The sequence below is a fragment of the Chelon labrosus genome, assembly GCF_963514085.1.
Source record: "Chelon labrosus genome assembly, chromosome: 24".
NCBI classification, from domain to species: domain Eukaryota; kingdom Metazoa; phylum Chordata; class Actinopteri; order Mugiliformes; family Mugilidae; genus Chelon; species Chelon labrosus.
In genome coordinates this window covers 11504035-11529188 of record NC_140357.1, presented here as the reverse complement: position 1 = coordinate 11529188, position 25154 = coordinate 11504035, and the positions used below count along the sequence as shown (strand labels likewise).

Below are 25154 nucleotides of genomic sequence, written 5' to 3'. Positions count from 1 at the left end.
AACTTACAGAGTATATATTTCAACAATACATTCCCCTAAAGAATAAGTGTTTGAATATATCTTGCTCCATGTGTTGAAACATTAGTAAATGTTTAATTTATTCATCAGGTTCAATGTTCAGAGAAATCCTCTTACTGCTCTGCAGACGATCAGCCAGCTCCTCCTGCTTCATTCTCCTCAGGAAGTTCAGTGTGATCTTCACAAATGCATCTCTGCTGCTCCTCCTCTCCTCTTCATCCTCCCCCTCCAACACCTCCTCAGCCTCCCTCTGAGTCTCTAAGCATCCTGGGTAATCTGGACTCAGATCCCTCTGAATCTTCTTCAGCTCGTTCTTCACAAAAATGACAATGTTGTCCTCCAGGAGCTGGAACAGAAAACTATATGAATGACAACCAGACTGAAATCATGGAGACAAACATCAGATCCATGTTGGACAGACTGACAGTCCACTGGTCTACAAAGAGCAGCATGGAGATGATGGAAAGTAGTTGTTGTCCATGTACAGACCTGAAATATGGAGTCCAGATGTGTTTGATGCTGACGGATAGACTGACTACTGAGAACATTTAAACTCTGCTGCTCCACTCTGTGAATGAATCATCAACAATTAGTTCATATCATGTCATTCCACAGAGGCCAACATGTAAATGTCCATGAAGTGATATCTGGATGTGAACAGTGAATCAGATGACTCCTTGTAGTCATAAAGGTTGATTATTCTTTCTGATCTCACTGAGAATCAACAGCTTTCAGCTCTTGTTTCTTGAAATCAGCTATTTGATTTCTGACCAACATCATTTCTGACATAACATCTGCTTCCATTTGTTTCTTAAATGAATAATGTTAATGCTGATCTTATAACGGAGTCAGTCAGGTTCAGGTTATGGTGTCTTTTTATTCTCACTTTCTCCTGAGATAAACACAGGATAGACTCTGCACTGGAACACACTGATATCATGTCTATACTGATGCAGACACATGTAATAATTCATCTCCACAGTCAGCTCCTGGTTTCTACATTCATTAAAACATTTTTCTACTTCAATTCTGCTGTTGTTCTTTTCATTTGGTGGAGCTCCAGGAGCTCCACCAAACTTGTCTGTCATAAACTGTCATAAAGTGATATCTTCCTCGAACACTGACATTCTTGTTTGATGATAAAGCTTAAATGAACCAAACTCCACCATCACTTTAAAATTATTGTTGTTGTTTGTTAAATGTCTATCTCGGTCAGCAGGCAGCACACTTTTATCATCATTTTATTAACAGGAACAGAGATTATAACAGTTAGTGATGTCCAGGGGAAACTTGAGTTTTAACATGTTTAAATACTTAGAGTAACTTTATCTTCGGAATAAAACTTTGGCAACCAATGGCCTACTACATGTGATAAGACTCAAGGATGGAAGCATGGTTGTACAGACAATGTGAAATTTCCACCTCCATAGTCGTAGCCTTTTTTCTCCGTACTCTCAGGCAGAATTGGCTCTGATGACACTGAAAGTGGATCCTGATCTCAACCGCTGTCCGCCCACAGTTCTGCCACCACCACTGTCGTCTGTTCCACAACAATGTGCCACCATCCTCTTTTCAGCAACCAAGTCCAGCTGATAGCTCTGATCAACCAATGCCACCTCGGAGTACAGACAGTGAGTTAGAACCAGCACTATCTCATTTCTTTCGACCACAAGTAGGCAGTGTTCAGAGCAGCTCTGATTGTGTGCAACGAGATCTATGCTGCACTAATCCAGAATCATGCACACAATGGCCTATATGTGCAGTGGGCGAGGGTAATGGCTGATAAAGAACAATTCCCCACTAAAGTTGATATGACAAGAGTTACTTCCTGTAGACAGCACAATGATGAAGACACTCATGAGTATTCAATTATCTTTTTAATACTCCCAGTGGCCTTGAGCTGCTGTGGTCAACAAGGACAGTGGGCCTGTAATTGCTTTAATGGCAGATGCATGTATTGAAATCAGACTGGACATTGGGCTCGTGATTGCTCAACAGTGGTAGGGTGATGGACTGGTGAGGCCTGATGAGTTGACATCAGAACCTGAGGTCGCAGTAATACCTTATACACAAAAGCATAAAGATCTCTGCAATGATGACCTGCTTGTTTGCAGTGAAGAACAGCTTACACAGACTCAAGTAATGATTTCTATTTATGCTAGTTATGTAGATGACTCCTACAAACACTTTCCTCAGTAAACACTTTAAGTAAAGGGACAGATAATTCATTTTCTGGTTGACTCCAGGGTTACACATTCCATTATTTGATCTTTTGCGTTTGGAACAACTCAACCTGAAATATGTGGTCATTCTGTATATTATGTTGGAGCTTTAAAAGAACATTTAATGGCCCCTTTTCCAATTTAAACACAAATGCAGCTTACTTTTCAGCTAAACTTGATCCTGTTGCTGCTGGTGAAAAGATCATTTTAGCTTCTGGAGACATTGTTGGTTACAGTGATGTCATTCTGTTTCACCTGCTTCACATCTCTCTATTGCCAGATGGTTGAGCTACAACACTGTTTTGTTTGACATGTGAACGTAACTGTTGTATTGGTTGTATTGGTGTGAATCCAGCAACTCTCTGACCAGGCCCTGGTGATGGTGATTTACATAACTGTGTTGATTTCCTTCAACAAGTCTGGTCCCCTCACCCTGACCTTCAGGAAGCACCTTTAACTAACTCAGACTTTGTTCATTTTGTCGATGGCTCTGTATTTCATGTCCAACCATCAGTAGAAAAACTGCTGGTTTTGCTGTTCACTCTATGAAGTTCTCATTACAGGCTCCTTTTTTCATCTTGCTCGGCGTAAACATCTGAGCTGGTCGCCCTCACAGGAGCCTATAAACTTGTTGAAGGACAATCTGTTACCTCTATGTTTTTGGTGTTGTTCATGATTTTGGTGCACTTCGGAAATATAGGCATATTTTGATATCAGATAGTAAACCTATTTTACACTCTGACAAAGTTGTAGCTCGCCTGGATGCCATTCTTCTCCCAATAGCTGTTCCTGTTTTTAAATTTACTGCTCATACAAACTAACTTATTATATTTCTAGGGGAAATGCAGCAAAAGCTGCAGCCACTCAACCACCATCTGCAGCTTCTTGTCCCATTCTTTTGTATGACAATGACTCTGTTCTTTCAACTCTCTCTGCTGTTCAGTTGTTTGCCTCTCCACAGGAAAAACAACTTTGGGTACAAAGATAATCTCCAATCAAAAACAACTCCTTATATGGCACTGTTGAACCTTGGCCTTCCTCTGCTTAGATGGACCTATAAATGTAGATGATGCTGTGTAGAAGCCAGAGACTCTCACTATCTCTCTTCCCTCAATAAAATCATAAAATAAACAGAATGCATTCTTTCTCTTTGTTTCTCACTAGAATCTCTTTCTGTACTGAAGGAAGCTGAAAACTTAACTTTCCACAACAATGTTTACAGGTACTGCTGATCCCACTGATACAACATACCTGTTTGAGTCAAATGTTACTGAATCATCAATGGGAAGTCGCTCTTACAACATGATACACAAACAGCTCTGAATGTGTATAATGATGATCAGCGATTTGAACATGCTTCTGCCTTGGGGTTGTTGGCACCCAGCCAAATGAGAAAGAAAAGCATTTTCTCTGCAACTTTCCACCACAATGTTTGGCTAGCTGTCAATGACTGTCACTGTTGTACTCTGTTCATGTGCCTGTCCCAATCAGTGTGAACCCATTTGCATTGATTTCAGTATGGCTGCAAATCATTGCAACGCAATCTGAATGGGGTCCAGGAGGACTTGCACTAATGAAGATGCTAAACATGTTCCCAAACCTCACAACACAATTAAAGACACAAGACACAATTAAAAGATGGTAACATTTTCAACTTTGTCACAACTTACCTTCTGGAGTCAAATGTTACTGGATGTTCCCAGTCACTCTTCATAGACACACAGCTGGGATCAGGTTTGCTTTTGAGTTTGGGGTTAGGTTTAGGTTCAGGGTACTCTGGTGTATGATTTATCCTAACAGACAAAGAAGAGACCAACTTACTTGCAGCAGAATGTTTTGTAACACATCCATTTCTTAATTATTAAATTCTTATCAAGTGAGGATTTGTCATCACTGTGACAGGCTACAAAATACTTACAATAAGCTTCATCTGTGAGACAGATATCATTCACACAAACAACTCTGACAATAAAGATGCTGAACATGTTCCCAAACCTCACAACAAGACACAATTAAAAGACGGTAACATTTTCAACTCAGTCACAACTTACCTTCTGGAGTCAAATACAATTGCACGTCCCATGGACCGGTCACTCTTCATAGACACACAGTTGGGATCAGGTTTGGGTTTACGTTTATGGAAGTGTGGTTTCTGATGGATACTGAAAGACAAATATGAGACCACCAGAGAGAGAAAGTCACTCTTAGTCTACAGCCACAGAAGCTGTGTGTGAGATGTGGAAAACTAGAAGATGAACTCATTGCCTGGGAAGTCATGATGTTTCATTTTGAGCAGGATTGCTGCAAAAAGTTTCAACACACAAACACCTCACTAATGAAGGTGCATAGCTCTGACATGGAGAAGAGTCATGGACAGTTAGAGTTCTTCTTCTCACCTCTGAGCTTTGCAGTAGTTCAGGTACTTCTCACGTAAATCTCTCACACTGGGTTTAGAGGGAGGGACTCCCTCCTCTGTGTCCTCACACTGATCCATGCTGCTGGATTCACATCAGCTCACACACATTTTCTACCTTCACCTGCAGAGGAAACACAAATCATTCACCTGAACATCAAATCCTTGACATCATTTCTGCTGGTAAAATAAATAAATAAATAAATAACATTCAATGACACTGAATTTGACTGAGATGTCCAGAATTCAACACAACTAAAGATCACATTTAAAACTTTCACTTCACTTTACAGCACTTTTCAGCTCATTGCACAAATATTAATGTTAGTCACTATTAATATCTAACAAATGAGCCCATGGTTAACAAAATCACCAACTTATAGAGAGAAAGGAGAGCATGATCAGTCTGAGAGAAAACAGATATACTACATAAATAATTTATGCATTTAAACATCTGTTTTAAAAGAATAAATATAGTATAATATTCAGGAGTAAATTTGCTTTCACCACAACAAGTTCCAAAAGCACATGAAACTTCTGAAGACAACTTCAAAATATAAGACTGTTTTAATAATTTGTGAATATATCAAACTATTGTGTTAAACCTCTTTTTAAACAGCGGCTCCTTCCCAGGCTGCTACAGGCAGTCGTCATAAAGTAGAGCTGCACAGAAACGGTGACTCTGTGTTCATTTAAAGAGGCTACATGTTCATTAATGTAAGATCAAGATCACAGGACTCATTTTAATTCGACTTCACCTAGAAGCATACATCACTGTGTTCATCTGATGATTGTTTCCATGGCAAATGATGTTAGAGGTTGTAAATTATTCTGAATTCTTATTGCACTGATGTTAATGTATTTCCATAAAGCGATGAAGGTATGTGAATACTAATCTTCAAAATATCCAATGTCTCTCTACAACGCAGTCTCTGCCTCAGTGTCAGTCGTTTTATTTTATGGATTTACAAGTTTCTTCATCCCTAGAAAACGCTGGGCTATTGGAAGACAAGAGATCCTATTTTAATAGATTGTGTTGCTTTGCAAAACCTCTAAACTGCATAAAACTGAAAGAGCATAACGTTCACACACCTTAAAAAATAAATAAAATAAGCTGAAGAAGGGTGCCTGCCTGGACTGGTAGAGTTTCTTGAAGACAAAGTCATGAAATAAAAAGTGAACATCTACTACAAACATTACAGATCAGAAACAAACATTAAAGTTACTGAAGACAAAATTAAAGCTTTAACTAAATCAAACTTACAGTTTATTCAACCAGTCCAAAAAGCTGAAGGAGACTCTATTCCACACTTGGAACAGGTGAGCTACTTCCTGGAACAAAGGTCAGTTCGCCAGTGATAGAGGCAGGACAGGAAAGAGGGATGTAGATTTTCACAATAAGATGACAGTTTATCAGACATATTTATTCTTGATTCATTTAATTACTGTAGTCAGTTTGAAATAACTTTCTCTGTTTAATTTCTTTCTTTATCTTGTAGGAAAACATGGTCTGCAGTGTTATATCTAAAAAACGCATTCATTCATGCTTTTCATTCATAAACATTCAGTGATTGACTCAAGACCATGCAGGTTATTGATGGGATTTGGTGACCTCCTGTGGTAAAATAGTGAACTGCACGAGAGTCAACATGAAAGTCACTGACAGGAAGAGGACAGAGACACACAAAGTGAGCTGAGAACTGAAAACAAAGAACAGGATTTATTCTCCTGACTGAACACAGTGAATGTCTGCTCTGTCACCGATCTCTTCTACAGTATTAAATGAACAGATTGTAGTTTATAATGTGGGCACTGTTGCATCTGATCAAACTGTTATTTATATGTAGCAGTGGGACCTTGTAGATGAAGATAAATGCATACATTCAGGCCAACAGCAAAACAAGACAACGCTTAAATATCATATTTCCCCTGAACGGTCTTTGAATGATGAACAGAAAGTGGAGACATCAGTAAGATGATGACTCTGTTGAGCTTTTTTACTCACATTTACTGCAGTGCTGCCAATGAAAATGACACAGTTGTTTGTTTCCACATTTTTATTTGAGTTTGTTCCACAGGAAATATCAAAGATTTTATATTTTGAATGCACTATATTTATTCTCACACCTGTAATTGCTGGTTGCTGTAAGAATACGATTTTCCATAATGTATTCAACTTTCGTATTCAAATTCTTTGATTATCAGAAAAGTAGGAAATTATTCACATACTCAAAGAACAAATAATTTACAGATAAATCCACAATAAATTAATCTTCAGTTACAACCTGAAATGAAATGATTAAAACCAGCAACAAAAGAAAAATGCTTTAATTTTAATTAAAAATAAAATCTTAACACATTTTTACTTTTCCTATGTTTAGTACATTTTCCTGACATCTATTAAAGTTCATGGACACACAGGCCATCAAATCAATGGACAGTTTCAACACAGGAAAATAATATATGAAATGTAAAAATCACATTTACCTGTACATTTCATAGTATTGGCTTTTTACCAGAATACAGGATTTTTTTTTTAGAAGGTTTACAAATTAAAGACAACTCTTTATTTTACACCTGATCTATTTTCCAGATAATTTCATGGAAATCTGACTCATAATTTCCTAAAACGTAATCTGTTATTTACCAGAATTTCCTAGAACGATAATGACTCTTGGTGACTGTGATCTGCTGTAAATTAATGAATCATCTTTCAGTCATCTGTAGGTTAAAGCTTCTGAAGTGGTGATTTGGTGAAGACAACTGTTTTAAGATGCTGACATCTCCTGAATGGAAAGACAAGTGAAGACATGACAATATCAAAGGTGAGAAATAACAGAAAGGACTGTTGATGCTGACAGGTTTACAAGAGAGAATATTTGGTTTGTTGGTATGTGTCTGAATAATTCAAGAGGAGCTGGACTGTTTTTACTTATGCAGTGCAACTCTGTTGATGATGTTAAATGGAAGAAAACATCCGGATGAAGCTCTCCTCGTCACTCCACCTGCCAGTAACATGGTCCAGTCAGAGTCTCTCTACACACAGGCTGCTGCTGATTCAACCTCTCTGGATCATCAGGACTCAGCTCATCCTCTCTTAGCACAAATACTGCCCTGTTTACCTTGACTGCCACCTATAGAGAGAAGAAACAAAAGAGGAGATCAGTTACTGTTTCCAGAGTCTCTTTATCATCAAGTGTCAGTCAGTGATGCAGCACATCCAGTATAAAGAGCAGCTGGGACTTCAGTCCTGTTCAGAGCAGCTGTGGAGCTCAGCCAGCTTCCTTTCAGCTCTCATGTTAACGTGTTGGAGCTGGAAGCTCACAGACCTGCACAGACTTTTAGCATCAAGTCTGTTTCCTCTGCAGATTTCTCTCAAGTCCACGGAGGAAATACACTGCTAAGAATAATTTCTGCACAAACACTTTAGTGATGGATTTAAAGCTGTTCCATTTAAAGAAAGAGTCTGAGTGTGTTGATGTGTTTCTGAAGCATCAGCTGACTAATAAACATTGAAGATATCTGATGAAACTAATGACAGAGATACGGATGTGATGACTGGACCTCAGCAGAGGTTCTGCTCTGTATAAAGACCACATGGATACTAAATGTAATGATGGTTCTGTGATTTACAGGCTTCAGTCAGACTGATCTCAGAGCTGTGACAATGATGAAACTGATCAGTTGTTTAGTTTTGAAGTGAGAGAACAAAGAGTCTGAGATCGAATTTGATGAATGAGGACCACTGTCTCTTATTCATCTAGTAAGGCTGTCAGCTGGAATCCAGATTTATTTCCTGAAAACATGAACACAACAAGCTTCAGGATGATCTGATTGGCTGACTGTTGTCTCTGTCTTTCTGTCAAGTCTGTCTCCATTCTCCTCTGACAGTGTCTCTGAAGAAAGCAGAAGCAGGTTTCCAGAAAACACTTTTGATACTGTGTCCAGTACAATTCTACTGAAAGAAGTATGGATTGACTCCAACCCTCCACTCACCTCAGAGTCTCCAGTCTACAGTCTGGACTTTTCACAAGATCAAGCAGCTGCTTCACATCTGAATCCTGCAGGTTGTTGTCACTCAGGTCCAGATGTTTCAGATGGGAGGGGTTGGACTTCAGAGCTGAGACCAGAGAATCACAGCTGATCTTTGACAAACTGACGCGATTCAATCTGAATAAAGAATAAAAGATGTTAATAAAATCATTGATAATCAATCAGATGTGTTCAGGTTTTAATGTTCAGATCAACATTACTACGTCCTAATCAATGAGCTGTTCTCTAAATTGAGTAGAGTGACTTTGTCCTTGTGTTATAGTGGATCATCATCATCATGTCAGCCTTCTACACTTTCAACTAACACTCATCCTTCAGATGACAGACTAAATTTAGGACAAGAAAAGAGACAATATGAGCAGGAGGAAATTTACATATTCATGGAGGAAGTTCTGTATGAACATGAATTAAGTTCAGTTTGTAATTAAACAAATTAGATCCACAATAGTAACAGAGATCCAGTGAACTGACCCCAGAATCTCCAGTCTACAGTCTGGACTCTGCAAAAAACCACACAGATGCTTCACTCCTGAATCTTTCAGATTGTTGACACTCAGGTCCAGATGTTTCAGATAGGAAGGGTTGGACTTCAGCGCTGAGACCAGAGAATCACAGTTGATCTCTGACAAACTGCAGCCATTCAATCTGAATAAAGAATAAAAGATGTTAATAAAATCATTGATAATCAATCAGATGTGTTCAGGTTTGAATGTTTAGGTCAACATTACTGCGCACTAATCAATGAGCTGTTCTCTAAACTGAGTAGAGTGACTTTGTTATTGTGGATCATCATCATGTCAGCCTTCTACAGTCATCCAAACATCAACACAACATTCAGACAACTATTCATGTCAACACAGATCAATAACATGCTGCTGACCTCAGTCAAGTCTCTCATTACAGGATCGATATCAAATTACACATGTGGGAAAACAAACTGTTCAATAGTTCATGATTCCATGAGCTTCTTCTTCCAGTATTTGGTATCTCAGTAGGTTTGTGTCGTTAAAATGTTGTCTTCAAACAACAGTCACATGTCAGACGTGATTGTTGTTTGAAGTCATTTAAACCAACTGTTTGTGGTCCATTTTCTGTATGTCAATCCTGACAAGAGATCTGTTTAATCTGATAAAAACATTCAGTGAACCAACCTCAGAGTCTCCAGTCTACAGTTTGGACTCTCCAGTCCAACACACAGCTGCTGCACTCCTGAATCCTTCAGGTCGTAGTTGAAGCTCAGGTTCAACTCTGTCAGATGGGAGGGGTTGGACTTCAGAGCTGAGGCAACAACTTCACAGTGACTCTCCGAGAGTTCACAGTACGAAAATCTGTCATGGCATATAAATATAAAATATGTTAATATGAATGAAGACACTTTATTATTTACTTCATGCATTTGAAGACTAAACAGTTGGACTCATCCTGTTTGACATGTTGTTCTTCACATCAGTGATTCAGATTATCTGACATGACACAATAATTCTCATCAGTTTCTCTTAAACCTGCAGACTTCTAAACTTTGTTTTGTTTTGATCTGCAAATGAATGGAAAGATAAATGGAGTTACATTCAGGCTTCTTCCACACAGTCTGTCAGTGTGATCTGATCTCACGAGTGACTCCAAAAAGTCATCATGATTAACATGATAAAATGTGGAAAAAATCCCTTAAAGGCACTTTTAGAACACATTCAAAATGGACAATTAATGTCTAATTAAACTTATTAATCAACAGACAGCTCTAATATACTGTATATATAAATAAAGGAAGATAAACAGAAGTAAATCTTCATTCTCAAATGTTCTTTCTTTTAACAAAATACAGCTGACATGTAATGTTTACAATAAACAAGCTAAACACTGTTTAATAGGGTGATATTTTTATAGTGTGAAAATTTAAAGAACTAAACTAATGTAAATTGATTTATAATGTTAATCACATCTGGACTCACTGAGCCTTTCTGCAGTTCCTCACAGCTGAAATCAATCTCCGTCGTCCCTCCTGTGATGTGTTGTACTTCTTCAGGTCCAACACATCCAGAACATCCTCTGACATCTGCAGCATGTAGGCCAGAGCTGAGCAGTGGAACTCAGAGAGTTTCTTCTTTGATCTATTCTCTGACTTCAGGAACTCTTGGATCTCCTGATGAACTGAGAGGTCGTTCATCTCCATCAGACCGTGGAAGATGTTGATGTTTCTGTCAGGAGAAATGTTGGACATGTTCATCTCCTTGAGGTTGTTGATGACTCTCTGGATGATTTCTGGACTGATCTCTGTCTGACCCAGCAGACCTCTTAACAGTCTCTGGTTGGACTGCAGACAGACACCGTGGAGGAAGCGAACCAACAGGTCCAGGTGACCATTTTCACTCTGCAGGGATTTCACTGTGACTCTGTTCAGAAAGACATCCAGAGTTGAGTCATTGTAGTTTTGTCCCAGGAAGTCCTCCAGCACCTCTGTCTTCCTGTGGGTGTAACAGCGGATCATGTAGACTGCAGCCAGAAACTCCTGAACACTCAGATGGACGAAGCAGAACACCTTGTCCTGGTACAGTCCTCTCTCCTCTTTAAAGATCTGTGTCAACACTCCTGAGTACACTGAGGCTGCTCTGATATCGATGCCACACTCTGTCAGGTCTGATTCATAGAAGATCAGGTTTCCTTTCAGCAGCTGATCAAAAGCCAGTTTTCCCAGAGACTCAATCATCTCCCTGCTCTCTGGACTCCAGTGTGGATCTGTCTCAGATCCCCCGTCATACTTGACCTTCTTCACTTTGGTCTGAACCACCAGGAAGTGGATGTACATCTCAGTCAGGGTCTTGGGCAGCTCTTCTCTCTCTCTGGTTTTCAACACATCCTCCAGAACTGTAGCAGAGATCCAGCAGAAGACTGGGATGTGACACATGATGTGGAGGCTTCGTGATGTCTTGATGTGGGAGATGATCTTGCTGGCCTGCTCCTCATCTCTGAATCTCTTCCTGAAGTACTCCTCCTTCTGGGGGTCATTGAACCCTCTGACCTCTGTTACCATGTCAACACACCCAGGAGGGATCTGACTGGCTGCTGCAGGTCGTGTGGTTATCCAGAGATGAGCAGAGGGAAGCAGTTTCCCCCTGATGAGGTTCGTCAGCAGCACATCCACTGAGGTGGACTCTGTAACATCAGTCAGGATCTCAGTGTTGTGGAAGTCCAGAGGAAGTCGACACTCATCCAGACCGTCAAAGATGAACACAACCTGGAACTCTTCAAACCTGCAGATTCCTGCTTCTTTGGTTTCAGTGAAGAAGTGATGAACAAGTTCCACCAAGCTGAACTTTCTCTCTTTCAACACATTCAGCTCTCTGAAAGTCAATGGAAATGTGAACTGGATGTCCTGGTTGGCTTTGTCTTCAGCCCAGTCCAGAGTGAACTTCTGTGTTAAGACTGTTTTCCCAATGCCAGCCACTCCCTTTGTCATCACTCTTCTGATTGGTTTATCTCTTCCAGGTGAGGCTTTAAAGATGTCTTCTGGTCTGATGGTTGTTTCTGGTCTGTCTAGTTTCCTGGATGCTGTTTCAATCTGTCTGACCTCATGTTCATCATTGACATCTGCAGTCTCTCCCTCTGTGATGTAGAGCTCTGTGTAGATCTCATTCAGAAGAATTGAGTTTCCTGCTTTATCACTCCCCTCAAACACACACTGGAACTTCTCCTTCAGAGTAGATTTAAGTTTACGTTGACAAACTGCAGCAAAATATTCTGAACGAACAAACAAGAAATAAAATATATGACTAAATTACACAGAAAATATTCTTATGTTTCATTCCCCTCAAGACTAAGTCTTTGAATATATTTTGTTCCATCTCTTGAGACATTAGAAAATGTTTAATTTATTCATCAGGTTCAATGCTCAGAGAAATCCTCTTACTGCTCTGCAGACGATCAGCCAGCTCCTCCTGCTTCATTCTCCTCAGGAAGTTCAGTGTGATCTTCACAAATGCCTCTCTGCTGCTCCTCCTCTCCTCTTCATCCTCACCCTCCAACACCTCCTCATCCCCCCTCTGACTCTCTAAGCATTCTGGGTAATCTGGACTCAGATCCCTCTGAATCTTCTTCAGCTCGTTCTTCACAAAAGTGACAATGTTGTCCTCCAGGAGCTGGAACAGAAAACTATGTGAATGACAACCAGAGTGAAATCATGGAGACAAACATCAGATCCATGTTGGACAGACTGACAGTCCACTGGTCTACAAAGAGCAGCATGGAGACGATGGAAAGTAGTTGTTGTCAATGTACAGACCTTAAATGTGGTGTCCAGGTGTGTTTGATGCTGCTTCACTCTGTGAATGAATCATCAACAATTAGTTCACATTATTTTCTGCACCATCTGTAATCAATGTGTGGTTTCCTCACAAACTTAAACCACAGTGAGTTAATGATAGTGTTTTATGTTGTGACTGTTCTGATCAGAGATGAAACCAGTGATCAATTCTAAACCTGATGACTCAGGATCACAGAAAGTCCACATGTCTTAATCATCAGTTTTTTGTAATTAAACTTGTTTCATAAACATCTCCTCTCTGCTGTTGGACACTAATACAAACAACTGATCTGTATGTTGAAATATATATGTGAGCGCTGGTGTCAGAGGTGAGTTTGTTGCTAAAGTTCATCTTTCAACCTTTTACATACAATGTCCCTACAGATAACTGCTATAGTATCACTTCACCTTGCGGACAAAAAGACAGCTTACTTCATAAAGGCAGGTAAGAGCCACTGGAAGTTAAAGAACCAATCTCTCATTGTGGAGCTGGGTTCATGTTGTGGTTCTTGTGAGTCTGGTTTCCGCTGTATCCTGGGAGATGGAGAGAAATAATCAGTTCATCAGGTTTAAACAAGGAAAAGATGAAACTTGTCAAAGTCCAACAGTTATATAATCACATATAAAAACTCAGAAAGCCTCCAATGTCACACCAGTATTCATTGAACACGTTTATATTTTTGTGAACTGAATGCATCATTTAGTGAGCGTAGATATGGAGAGTTTTGCTTAATCTAGAGGGAAATATCGACGTTCAGCCCTGTTCAGTTTGTCAACGGAAAAAATTAATGTGAACTGTTCATTTTGGAGTCCATGAACTTAGTTCAAAATTAAAAAATGTGAAGTATGAACTTAAACTAGTTCACTTTTATGTGTGTGAACTGAACTTTGAACTTGTTCCTGTTTAGTGTGAACTTGCACAACACTGCATCACACAGTAACTACACCCAGACTAATGATGCTGCTTTCCACAGTTTGAGCAGGAGAGACATATTGTGGCTCTATAGTAGTAGGATGTGCTCAGATGTACACCTGACCATGATGCTAAGCGTGGATTCATTTTAAATCGGCAGTTTGTTCATGCGCATATAAACTTGTAAAACCAAATGACTTCTATTGACGTTACCCTTTAACTCCTCTATACGAATACAGATTTATTTCCAATTATGACTCCATACATAAGAATTCATTCATAATGTGAGGGTGTTGAGGGTGATACCTTTCCATGTTGGTAAAAACGTGCAGACACCTGATGAAAGAAACAGCAGACAGAGAAAGTTCAACCATCAGTCTTCACACATTGTACATCTAAAGTCAGCATCCTGACATATATACATACATATATAACTACATGCTTTTAGAAATGACATTGTAAAAAAAAAATGGGATGAGTGTGAACAGGATATTACTTCCTCTAACACTTACACTCTAGTTTGATGATAAAGTTTAAATGAACAAAACTCCCAGGAATTCGTAATTTGAAAATTGGTATTTTTTTTTCAGGATCATCAACTGATAAAGAATCAAGTTGATCTCAGTCAGCAGCTTTCTCTCAAATCACAGTTTTATTATCATAAAAGCTGTTGAAGTGAAGAGTAGTTGCACAAGCACTGACTCTGAAACTTCATCTTTGTTTTTTTTTAAAAGGTTTCACAGTAAACAGCAGCACACTACTGTGTCTGACTTTAATGGTAGAGACGATGGTTTTATGGAACACAGTGCAGTTTGATTTGTGAAGGAAGCAAACAAAAATCAGCTGATGGTCACGTTGTTTGATTCCAGTCAATCAATCATCTAATAATAAAGTAGATTGATCTTCAAATACAAGAGTGATCCAAACAAAGTCCAAAGAACTGAGCAATAAACAATGAACAAAGGTGAGCCTCTTCCTGGAACGAGTCAGGCATTACCTGTGATGGAGGTAAATAAAAAAATACCTTTGACCAGTCTGTGAATTTCAGTTAATTCTAACTAATGTTTTTATACTGATGTGCACATGTATATTTATTAAATCCCTCTGATCACTCAGCTCTGCAGTGTGAATATAATGACACAGAAAGTCTGATCTGTTCTCCAGGGTCTGTCTGAAGAGCTCAGGCCTCATTTAGTGGCTCAGACAGCGGGAGATCAGCGGCTCCTCTCCACCTCCTCCACAGACTGATTCAGGAAAATCTACCTCCAGTCATCAGAAAGTGGAGCTACACAGAAACAACCACTCTATGCTCACCTGATGATCATCAACAACTCTCTACTCTCCACGGACTCTGATCACAAACACTCACAAAAAACATGTTCATAAATATATATATAGTTGCCTCCTTCCACTCAACTTTAAACTTTTCATTTAACATGAACTATCATATCAATTAATTTCTGCAGGAACAGCAAAAGTAAAACATTAGAAACTGCTGACTTTACCTTCAGACAGAGGTTAACATGGAGAAAAAGATCTGCGACACAGCACTGGTGAAAGTGATAGCAAACTGGAACTAAGGAACACCCTAGTTTTATGACACATACAGTCATAAAATAATTTGGTCCTGCAAGTTTATTTCTGATTCTTTAAGTTCATTTTCTTGTTAATACTGATTGTCAGTGCAGGACTGGAGTATTTTACTACAGTGTGGTGCTTTGACTAAAGTAAATGATCTGAATAAATCCTCAGTCCAACAAAGCTGTCTGCTGTGAAGGATTCAGTTTGTTCCTCCTCATTATAAACACACATAAGATCAACTGATGACTTCTAAACACTCATGTGACAGTTTCCATGTTGGAGGAAAACATAGTTTGCAGTGTTATATCTAAAAAACAACTTGTTCCTCCCCTCTGCAGGACTGGAGTATTTAACTACAGTGTGGCCTTGTGGTGGCTGTGCAAGTGTCTATGGCTTGTTCTTAATCACCTTAAACAGCCTCACCTGAGAAGATGTGAATAAAGGGCCTTGAAGAGGTCTAAGATGAGGCTCACCATGTCTCACCCATCGCCTTTTTCTTTTTAATGAAATAAACCCTTATTTTTGCAACTCTGTCAGGTGTCTCTATTTCATGTTGTGGCCCTTGAGCGGGGGTCGTAACATAAATTGGTTACAACGTGGGACTTTCTAACACTCAAAGAATCATACCCCAGCTTCAGAGTGAGCAAACTGTACTGAGTTTATGGTGTAACATGGGGGAAGGTGAATCTTATGGGGGGAGTGTTAAGTGTCTGAATCGTTGTCTATACGCCTCTGGTAGGAGTTCAACTTGGTTTGTATTGTAGCAGAATGGCCCACACATCCTTTGGCCAATGCAAAGCAGAGGTGATGTGTTCAAATGCTACAAAATAAGACTCAACCTCAGTCTCTCTGAACACCGGGACGACATGGATATTCTTACTGACCTTGAACGTAACAGAGTTACTGAATGAAACAGATTGCCACACAGGATCTAGTCGATGTAATGAACACAGACAATAAATGTTTTAAAATGATCCAAACCCAGAAACTACAACGATCACTGCCCTCCAGTGGTCACTGTCAGCAACTACAACTGTCCACATCCAACAATACTGATGTTCACATCTTGTCCAGTATTTTAGCTCTAATGTTCATCTGTCTAATAGTGACTCTATATGTGAATACAGATAATAATAAACTGTGTAAAAGTGTTTACTACTCTCTGATGGTTACAGAGAGGAACTGCAACTTAGCAATAATGACAGGCAGGAGACGTGTTGTAAAGAAATACAACCAGGAGATATTTTACTTTACAACCAAATGACAACAAAGATACATTATTAAATGACAACCACAAAGTGAAGACGCAAATTACAATAGAGATGGAACAAATATATACAAAGAATACAATCAACAATGAGAAACAACAGAAAGGATTGTTGATGCTGGCTACTTTACATTTACATAGAATATTTGTTTTTGTTTTTAACGTGTCTGAATACTTCAAGAGGAACTGGACTTTATTTGTTGGTACTATTAGAATAGATTGATTGCAGCTCTGTTGATGATGTTAAATGGAAAAACATCTGGATGAAGCTCTCCTCCTCACTCCACCTCCCAGTAACATGGTCCAGTCTGAGTCTCTCTACACACAAGCTGATGCTGATTCAACCTCTCTGGATCATCAGGGCTCAGCTCATCCACTCTCAACGCACATACCATCATGTTAACCTTTAATCCCAGCTATAGAGAGAAGAAACAGCAGACAAAATGATGATTTAGTGTTTCCAGAGACTCCTTTTCATCAGGTGTCAGTCAGTGATGCAGCACATCCAATATAAAGAGCAGCAGGGACTTCAGTCCTGTTCAGAGCAGCTGTGGAGCTCAGCCAGCTTCCTTTCAGCTCTCATGTTAACGTGTTGGAGCTGGAAGCTCACAGACCTGCACAGACTTTTAGCATCAAGTCTGTTCCCTCTGCATATTTCTCTCAAGTCCACAGAGGAAATAAACTGCTGAGAGTCATGAACGCTTCATTACTGCACAAACACTTCAGTGATGGATTTACAGCTGTTCCATTTAAATAAAGAGTCTGAGTGTGTTGATGAACATGTCATGTGTTTCTGAAGCATCAGCTGACTAATAAACATTGAAGATATCTGATGAAACTAATGACAGAGATACAGATGTGATTACTGGACCTCAGCAGAGGTTCTGCTATGTATAAAGACCACATGGTTAATAAATGTAATGATGGTTCTGTGATTTACAGGCTTCAGTCAGACTGATCTCAGAGCTGTGACAAAGATGAAACTGATCGGTTGTTTAGTTTTGAGGTGAGAGAACAGTCTGAGATCAGATTTGATGAATGAGATTTATTTCCTGAAAACATGAACACAGTATCTTCAGGGTGATCTGATTGGCTGACTGTTGTCTCTGTCTTTCTGTCCAGTCTGTCTCCACTGACACTGTCTCTGAAGAAAGCAGCAGTAGGCTTCCAAGAAACACTTTTGATACTGTGTCTAGTACAATACTACTGAAAGAAGTATGGACTGACTCCAACCCTCCTCTCACCTCAGAGTCTCCAGTCTCCAGTCTGGACTCTTCATGAGATCAAGCAGCTGCTTCACATCTGAGTCCTGCAGCTTGTTGTTTCTCAGGTCCAGATGTTTCAGATGGGAAGGGTTGGACTTCACAGCTGAGACCAGAGAATCACAGCTGATCTTTGACAAACTGCAGTCACTCAATCTGAATAAAGAATAAAAGATGTTAATGAAGTCATTAATAATCAACCAGATGTGTTCAGGTTTTAATGTTCAGGTCAACATTACTTCGTCCTAATCAATGAGCTGTTCTTTAAAATGAGTAGAGTGACTTTGTCCATGTGTTATTGTGGATCATCATCATTTCAGCCTTCGACACTTACAAGATGAGATGACAGACTAAATTTAGGACAAGAAAATGGAAAATATGAGCAGGAAGAAATGTTTATCTTTATGGATGGATGTTCTGTATGAACATAAATTAAGTTTAGTTTGTCATTTAACGTATAGCAACAGACATCCAATGAACTGACCTCAGAGTCTCCAGTCTACAGTCTGGACTCTTCAGAAAACCAAACAGATGCTTCACTCCCAAATCCTTCAGCTCGTTGAAACTCAGGTCCAGGTGTTTCAGATGAGAGGGGTTGGACTTCAGAGCTGAGGCCAGATAACAACAGCTGATCTCTGACAAACTGCAGCCAATCAATCTGAGTAAAGAATAAAAGATGTTAATAAAATCATTGATAATCAATCAGATGTGTTCAGGTTTTAATGTTGAGATCAACATTATTACGTCTTAATCAGTGAGCTGTTCTCTAAAATGAGTGGAGTGACTTTGTCCTTGTGTTATTGTGGATCATCATCATGTCAGCCTTCTACAGACATCATCCAAACATCAACACAACATTCAGACAACTATTCATGTCAACACAGATCAATAAAATGCTGCTGACCTCAGTCAAGTCTCTCATCACAGGATCAATATCAAATCACACATGTTGGAAAACAAACTGTTCATTAGTTCATTGATTCCATGACCTTCTTCTTCCTATATTTGGTATCTCAGTAGGTTGGTGTAGTTAAAATGTTAAAGGAGAAGTTCATATTTTCAAGTCTGTCTTCAAGCACCAGTCACATGTCAAATGTACATTACAGAGTTCTTATAATTCCTTCTGTCCTCACTGACTGTGAAGGGGTCTCTTCCTAATACAACTACACTGTAAGAAATGACTTGATGAGTTTCTTCACAGAAAGTATGAACAGAAAGAATGATTACTGACTCCAATATCTCTTTAAATGTACATGTGAACACTAGAGTGGTCCTGATTTGGGATCAGACCGACCACCGATGACTGAGGAGACACCTGCTGATATTAAGGAACATGATGCACCTTTATTTAAACCAACTGTTTGTGGTTGATTTTCTATCTGTCAAACCAAAGAACTGTTTAATCTGATAAAAACATTCAGTGAACTGACCTCAGAGTCTCCAGTCTACAGTCTGGACTCTCCAGTCCAACACACAGCTGCTTCACTCCTGAATCATGTAGGTAGTTGTAGCTCAGGTCCAGCTCTTTCAGATGAGAGGGGTTGGACTTCAGAGCTGAGGCCACAACTTCACAGTGACTCCCCGAGAGTCCACAGTTATAAAATCTGTCATGACATAAACATAAAATATGTTAATATGAATGAAGACACTTCATTATTTACTTCATACATTTGAAGACTAAACAGTTGGACTCATCCTGTTTGACATTTTGTTTTTCACATCAGTGATTCAGCTTCTTATCTGACATGACACATTAATTCTCATCAGTTTCTCTTAAACCTGCAGACTTGTAAACTTTGTTTTGTTTTAATCTGCAAATGAATGGAGAGATAAATGGAGTTACATTTAGGCTTCTTCCACACAGTCTGTAAATGTGATCAGATCTCATGTGTGACTCCACAAAGTCATCATGATTAAAATGATAATAATGTGGCAAACATCCCTTTAAGGCACATTTAGCAGGGATTAAAAATCTACAATTAATGTGTAATTAAATATATTAATCAATGGACAACTCTAATATACTGTATAAATAAAGGAAGATAAACAGAAGAAAATCTACATTCTCACAGTGATTGACACAGCTGAAGAACATCTGTAACAAAATACAAATGACATGTAATGTTTGCAATAAACAAGTTGAACACTGTTTGATAGGGTGATAATTTTATAGTGTGAACATTTAAAGAACTAAACTAATGTAAACTGATTTATAATGTTCATCACATCTGGACTCACAGAGCCTTTCTGCAGTTTCTCACAGCTGGAATCATTCTCCGTCGTCCCTCCTGTGATGTGTTGTACTTGTTCAAGTCCAACTCATCCAGAACCTCCTCTGACATCTGCAGCATGTAGGCCAGAGCTGAGCAGTGGATCTCAGAAAGTTTCTTCTCTGATCTGTTCTCTGACTTCAGGAACTCTTGGATCTCCCGATGAACTGAGAGGTCGTTCATCTCCATCAGACAGTGGAAGATGTTGATGCTCCTATCAGGAGAAATGTTGTCCATGTTCATCTTCTTCAGGTTGTTGATGGCTCTCTGGATCATTTCTAGACTGATCTTTGTCTGACCCAGCAGACCTCTTAACAGTCTCTGGTTGGACTGCAGACAGACGCCATGGAGGAAGCGAACCATCAGGTCCAGGTGACCATTTATACTCTGCAGGGATTTCTCCATGACTCTGCTCAGAAAGGCATCCAGAGTTGAGTCATTGTAGTTTTGTCCCAGGAAGTACTTCAGCACCTCTGTCTTTCTGTTGGTGTAACAGTGGATCATGTAGACTGCAGCCAGAAACTCCTGAATGCTCAGATGGACGAAGCAGAACACCTTGTCCTGGTACAGTCCTCTCTCCTCTTTAAAGATCTGTGTCAACACTCCTGAGCACACTGAGGCTGCTCTGATATCAATTCCACACTCTTTCAGGTCTGATTCATAGAAGATCAGGTTTCCTTTCAGCAGCTGATCAAAAGCCAGTTTTTCCAGAGACTCAATCATCTTCCTGGTCTCTGGACTCCAGAGTGGATCTGTCTCAGATCCTCCATCGTACTTGACCTTCTTCACTTTGGTCTGAACCACCAGGAAGTGGATGTACATCTCAGTCAGGGTCTTGGGCAGCTCTTCTCTCTCTCTGGTTGTCAACACATCCTCCAGAACTGTAGCAGAGATCCAGCAGAAGACTGGGATGTGACACATGATGTGGAGGCTTCGTGATGTCTTTATGTGGGAGATGATCCTGCTGGCCTGCTCCTCATCTCTGAATCTCTTCCTGAAGTACTCCTCCTTCTGGGGGTCATTGAACCCTCTGACCTCTGTCACCATGTCAACACACCCAGGAGGGATCTGATTGGCTGCTGCAGGTCGTGTGGTCATCCAGAGGTGAGCAGAGGGAAGCAGTTTCCCCCTGATGAGGTTTGTCAGCAGCACATCCACTGAGGTGGACTCTGTAACATCAGTCAGGAATTCATTGTTGTGGAAGTCCAGAGGAAGTCGACACTCATCCAGACCGTCAAAGATGAACATAACCTGGAACTCTTCAAACCTGCAGATTCCTGCTTCTTTGGTTTCAGTGAAGAAGTGATGAACAAGTTCCACCAAGCTGAACTTTCTCTCTTTCAACACATTTAGCTCTCTGAAAGTCAATGGAAATGTGAAGTGGATGTCCTGGTTGGCTTTGTCTTCAGCCCAGTCCAGAGTGAACTTCTGTGTTAAGACTGTTTTCCCAATGCCAGCCACTCCCTTTGTCATCACTCTTCTGATTGGTTTATCTCTTCCAGGTGAGGCTTTAAAGATGTCTTCTGGTCTGATGGTTGTTTCTGGTCTGTCTAGTTTCCTGGATGCTGTTTCAATCTGTCTGACCTCATGTTCATCATTGACCTCTGTAGTCTCTCCCTCTGTGATGTAGAGCTCTGTGTAGATCTCATTCAGAAGAGTTGAGTTTCCTGCTTTAGCAATCCCCTCAAACACACACTGGAACTTCTCCTTCAGAGTAAGTTTAAGTTCACGTTGACAAACTGCAGCTTCATGTTCTGAAGCAAACAAGAAAGAAAATACATGCCTAAGTTACACAATAAATGTTCTAATGTTTCATTTCAAATGTTTAATTTATTCATCAGGTTCAATGTTCAGAGAAATCCTCTTACTGCTCTGCAGACGATCAGCCAGCTCTTCCTGCTTCAGTCTCCTCAGGAAGTTCACTGTGATCTTCATAAATGCATCTTTGCTGCCCCTCCTCCTCTGCTCTTCATCCTCACCCTCCAACACCTCCTCATCGTCCCTGTGAGTCTCTAAGCATTCTGGGTAATCTGGACTCAGATCCTTCTGAATCTTCTTCAGCTCGTTCTTCACAAAAGTGACAATGTTGTCCTCCAGGAGCTGGAACAGAAAACTATATGAATGACAACCAGACTGAAATCATGGAGACAAACATTAGATCCATGTTGGACAGACTGACAGTCCACTGGTCTACAAAGAGCAGCATGGAAATGATGGAAAGTAGTTGTTGTCCATGTACAGACCTTAAATATGGAGTCCAGGTGTGTTTGATGCTGATCAACAGACTGACCACTGAGAACGTTTAAACTCTGCTGCTCCACTCTGTGAATGAACCATCAACAATTAGTTCACGTCTTATCAGTCCACAGAGACCAATATGTAAATGTCCATGAATTGATATCTGGATGTGAACAGTGAATCAGATGACTCCTTGTAGTCATAAAGGTTGATTATTCTTTCTGATCCCACTGAGAATCAACAGCTTTCAGCTCTTGTTTCTTGATGTCTGGTCACTAACTGTATTTACATCTGATTTCTGACCAACATTATTTCTGACATAACTTCTGGTTCCATTTGTCTCTTAAATGAATAATGTTAATGTTGATCTTATTGCAGAGTCAGACAGGTTCAGGTTATGATGTCTTGTTATTCTAATTTTCTCCTGAGATAAACACAGGATAGACTCTGCACTGGAACACACTGATATCATGTCTATACTGATGCAGACACATGTAATAATTCATCTCCACAGTCAGCTCCTGGTTTCCTCATTCACTAAAACACATTTCTTCTTTAATTCTGCTGTTGTTTATTTAACTTGATGGAGACTCTCAGTGGAGTAGCTCCAGGAGCAACTTTGGTCATAATGTGATATCTTCCTCTAACACTGACATTCTTGTTTGATGATAAAGTTTAAATGAACCAAACTCCACCATTACTTTACATTCATTGTTGTTGTTTGTTAAATGTCTATCTCTGTCAGCAGGCAGCACACTTTTATCATCATTCTATCAACAGAGAACAGAGATTATAACAGTCAGTGTTATCCAGGGGAATCTTAAGTTTTAAGATGTTTAAGTACTTTCAGTAACTTTATCTTGGGATAAAACTTTGGGAACCACTGGCCTACTGCTTTTGATGAGACTCAAGGATGGAAGCATGGTTGGACAGAAAATGTGAAATTTTGACCTCCATAGTCGTAACCTTTTTCTCCATATTCTTAGGCAGAATTGGCTCTGATGGCACTGAAAGTGGATCCTGATCTCGACCGCTATCTGCCCACAGTTCCGTCACCACCACCACTACCGTCTGTTCCACAACAATGTGCCACCATCCTCTGTTAAACAACCAAGTCCAGCTGATAGCTCTGAGCAACCAATGTCACCTCAGAGTTCCGACAGTGACAAAGAACCAGCACCACCTCATTTCTTTCGACCACAAATAGGCAGAGCCCAGAGCAGCTCTGATTGTGTGCAACAAGATCCACGCTGCACTAATCCAGAATCATGCAGACAATAGCCTATATGCGCAGTGGGCGAGGGTAATGGCTGATAAACAGCAATTCCCCACTCAAGTTGATATGACAAGAGTTACTTCCTGTAGACAGCCCAACGATGAAGACACTCATGAGTATTTGCACCGTTTCAATGATCTTTTTAATGCTCCCAGTGGCCTTGAGCTGCTGTGGTCAACAAGGACAGTGGGCCTGTAATTGCTTTAATGGCAGATGCATGTATTGAAACCAGACTGGACATTGGGCTTGTGATTGCTGAAAACAAAAGCAAACATCAGAGCAACAGTGGTAGGGTGGTGAGGTCTGATGAGTCGACATCTGAACCTGAGGTCACAGTAATGCCTTATACACAAAAACATAAAGATCTTTGCAATGATGACCTGCTTGTTTGCAGTGAAGAACAGCTTACACAGACTCAAGTAATGATTTCTATATATGCTAGTTATGTAGATGACTCCTACAAATGCTTTCCTCAGTAAACACTTTAAGGAAAGGGATAGATAATTAATTTTCTGGTTGACTCCAGTGCTACACATTCCATTATTTGATCTTTTGAGTTTGGAACAACTCAACCTGAAATATGTGGTCATTCTGTATATTATGTTTGAGCTTTAAAAGTACATTTAATGGTCCCTTTTCCAATTTAAACACAAATGCAGCTTACTTTTCAGCTAAACTTGATCCTGTTGCTGCTGGTGAAATTTTAGCTTCTAGAGACATTGTTGGTTACAGTGATGTCATTCTGTTTCACCTGCTTCACATCTCTCTATTGCCAGATGGTTGCACTTCAACACTGTTTTGTTTGACATGTGAACGTAACTGTTGTATTGGTTGTATTGGTGTGAATCCAGCAACTCTCTGACCAGGCCCTGGTGATGGTGATTTACATAACTGTGTTGATTTCCTTCAACAAGTCTGGTCTCCTCACCCTGACCTTCAGGAAGCACCTTTAACTAACTCAGACCTTTAACTAACTCAGACCTGCAGCCACTCAACCACCGTCTGCAGCTTCTTGTCCCATTCTTTTGTATGACAATGACTCTGTTCTTTCAACTCTCTCTGCTGTTCAGTCGTTTGCCTCTCCGCAGGAAAAACAACTTTGGGTACAAGGACAATCTCTAGTCAAAAACAGCTTCTTATATGGCACTGTTGAACCTTGGCCTTCCTCTGCTTAGATGAACACAGAAATATGGACGATGCTGTCTATAATCCAGAGACTCTCACTATCTCTCTTCCCTCAATAAAGCCATAAAATAAACAGAAAGCATTCAGTCTCTTTGTTTCTCACTAGAATCTCTTTCTGTACTGAAGAAAGCTGAAGGCTTAACTTTCCACAACAATGTT

The 25154-nt window shown here is 39.9% G+C and overlaps 3 protein-coding genes across 3 annotated transcripts in view; all 3 read right to left on the bottom strand.

Moving 5' to 3' along the window:
• LOC311509564 (NLR family CARD domain-containing protein 3-like) overlaps window positions 1-25154 on the bottom strand; it is a gene marked incomplete at both ends in the record, with an annotated part of 31665 nt that overhangs the window by 3576 nt on the left and 2935 nt on the right. Inside the window, 2 exons of the mRNA XM_084574800.1 lie at window positions 136-364; window positions 22540-22618. Of these exons, the coding sequence (XP_084430926.1) occupies window positions 136-364; window positions 22540-22618 (308 nt within the window). The remainder of the gene's footprint in view (window positions 1-135; window positions 365-22539; window positions 22619-25154) is intronic.
• LOC311509021 (protein NLRC3-like) lies at window positions 10632-12281 on the bottom strand. The gene has a single exon (XM_084574039.1). It carries the CDS (start codon window positions 12158-12160, stop codon window positions 10652-10654), a length of 1509 nt encoding a protein of 502 aa, XP_084430165.1. The 5' UTR covers window positions 12161-12281; the 3' UTR covers window positions 10632-10651.
• Window positions 18477-22231, bottom strand: LOC311509508 (NLR family CARD domain-containing protein 3-like; the record flags this gene model as incomplete). Its single annotated transcript, XM_084574747.1, has 4 exons — window positions 18477-18684; window positions 19457-19630; window positions 20265-22050; window positions 22165-22231. The coding sequence occupies 4 exons, from the start codon at window positions 22229-22231 to the stop codon at window positions 18477-18479; spliced, it is 2235 nt and encodes a 744-aa protein (XP_084430873.1).

What these genes read in the sequence shown, in the direction of transcription:
- LOC311509021 (XM_084574039.1), bottom strand. Translation starts at nt 12,160, where the DNA reads ATGACAAAGGGAGTGGCTGGCATTGGGAAAACAGTCTTAACACAGAAG.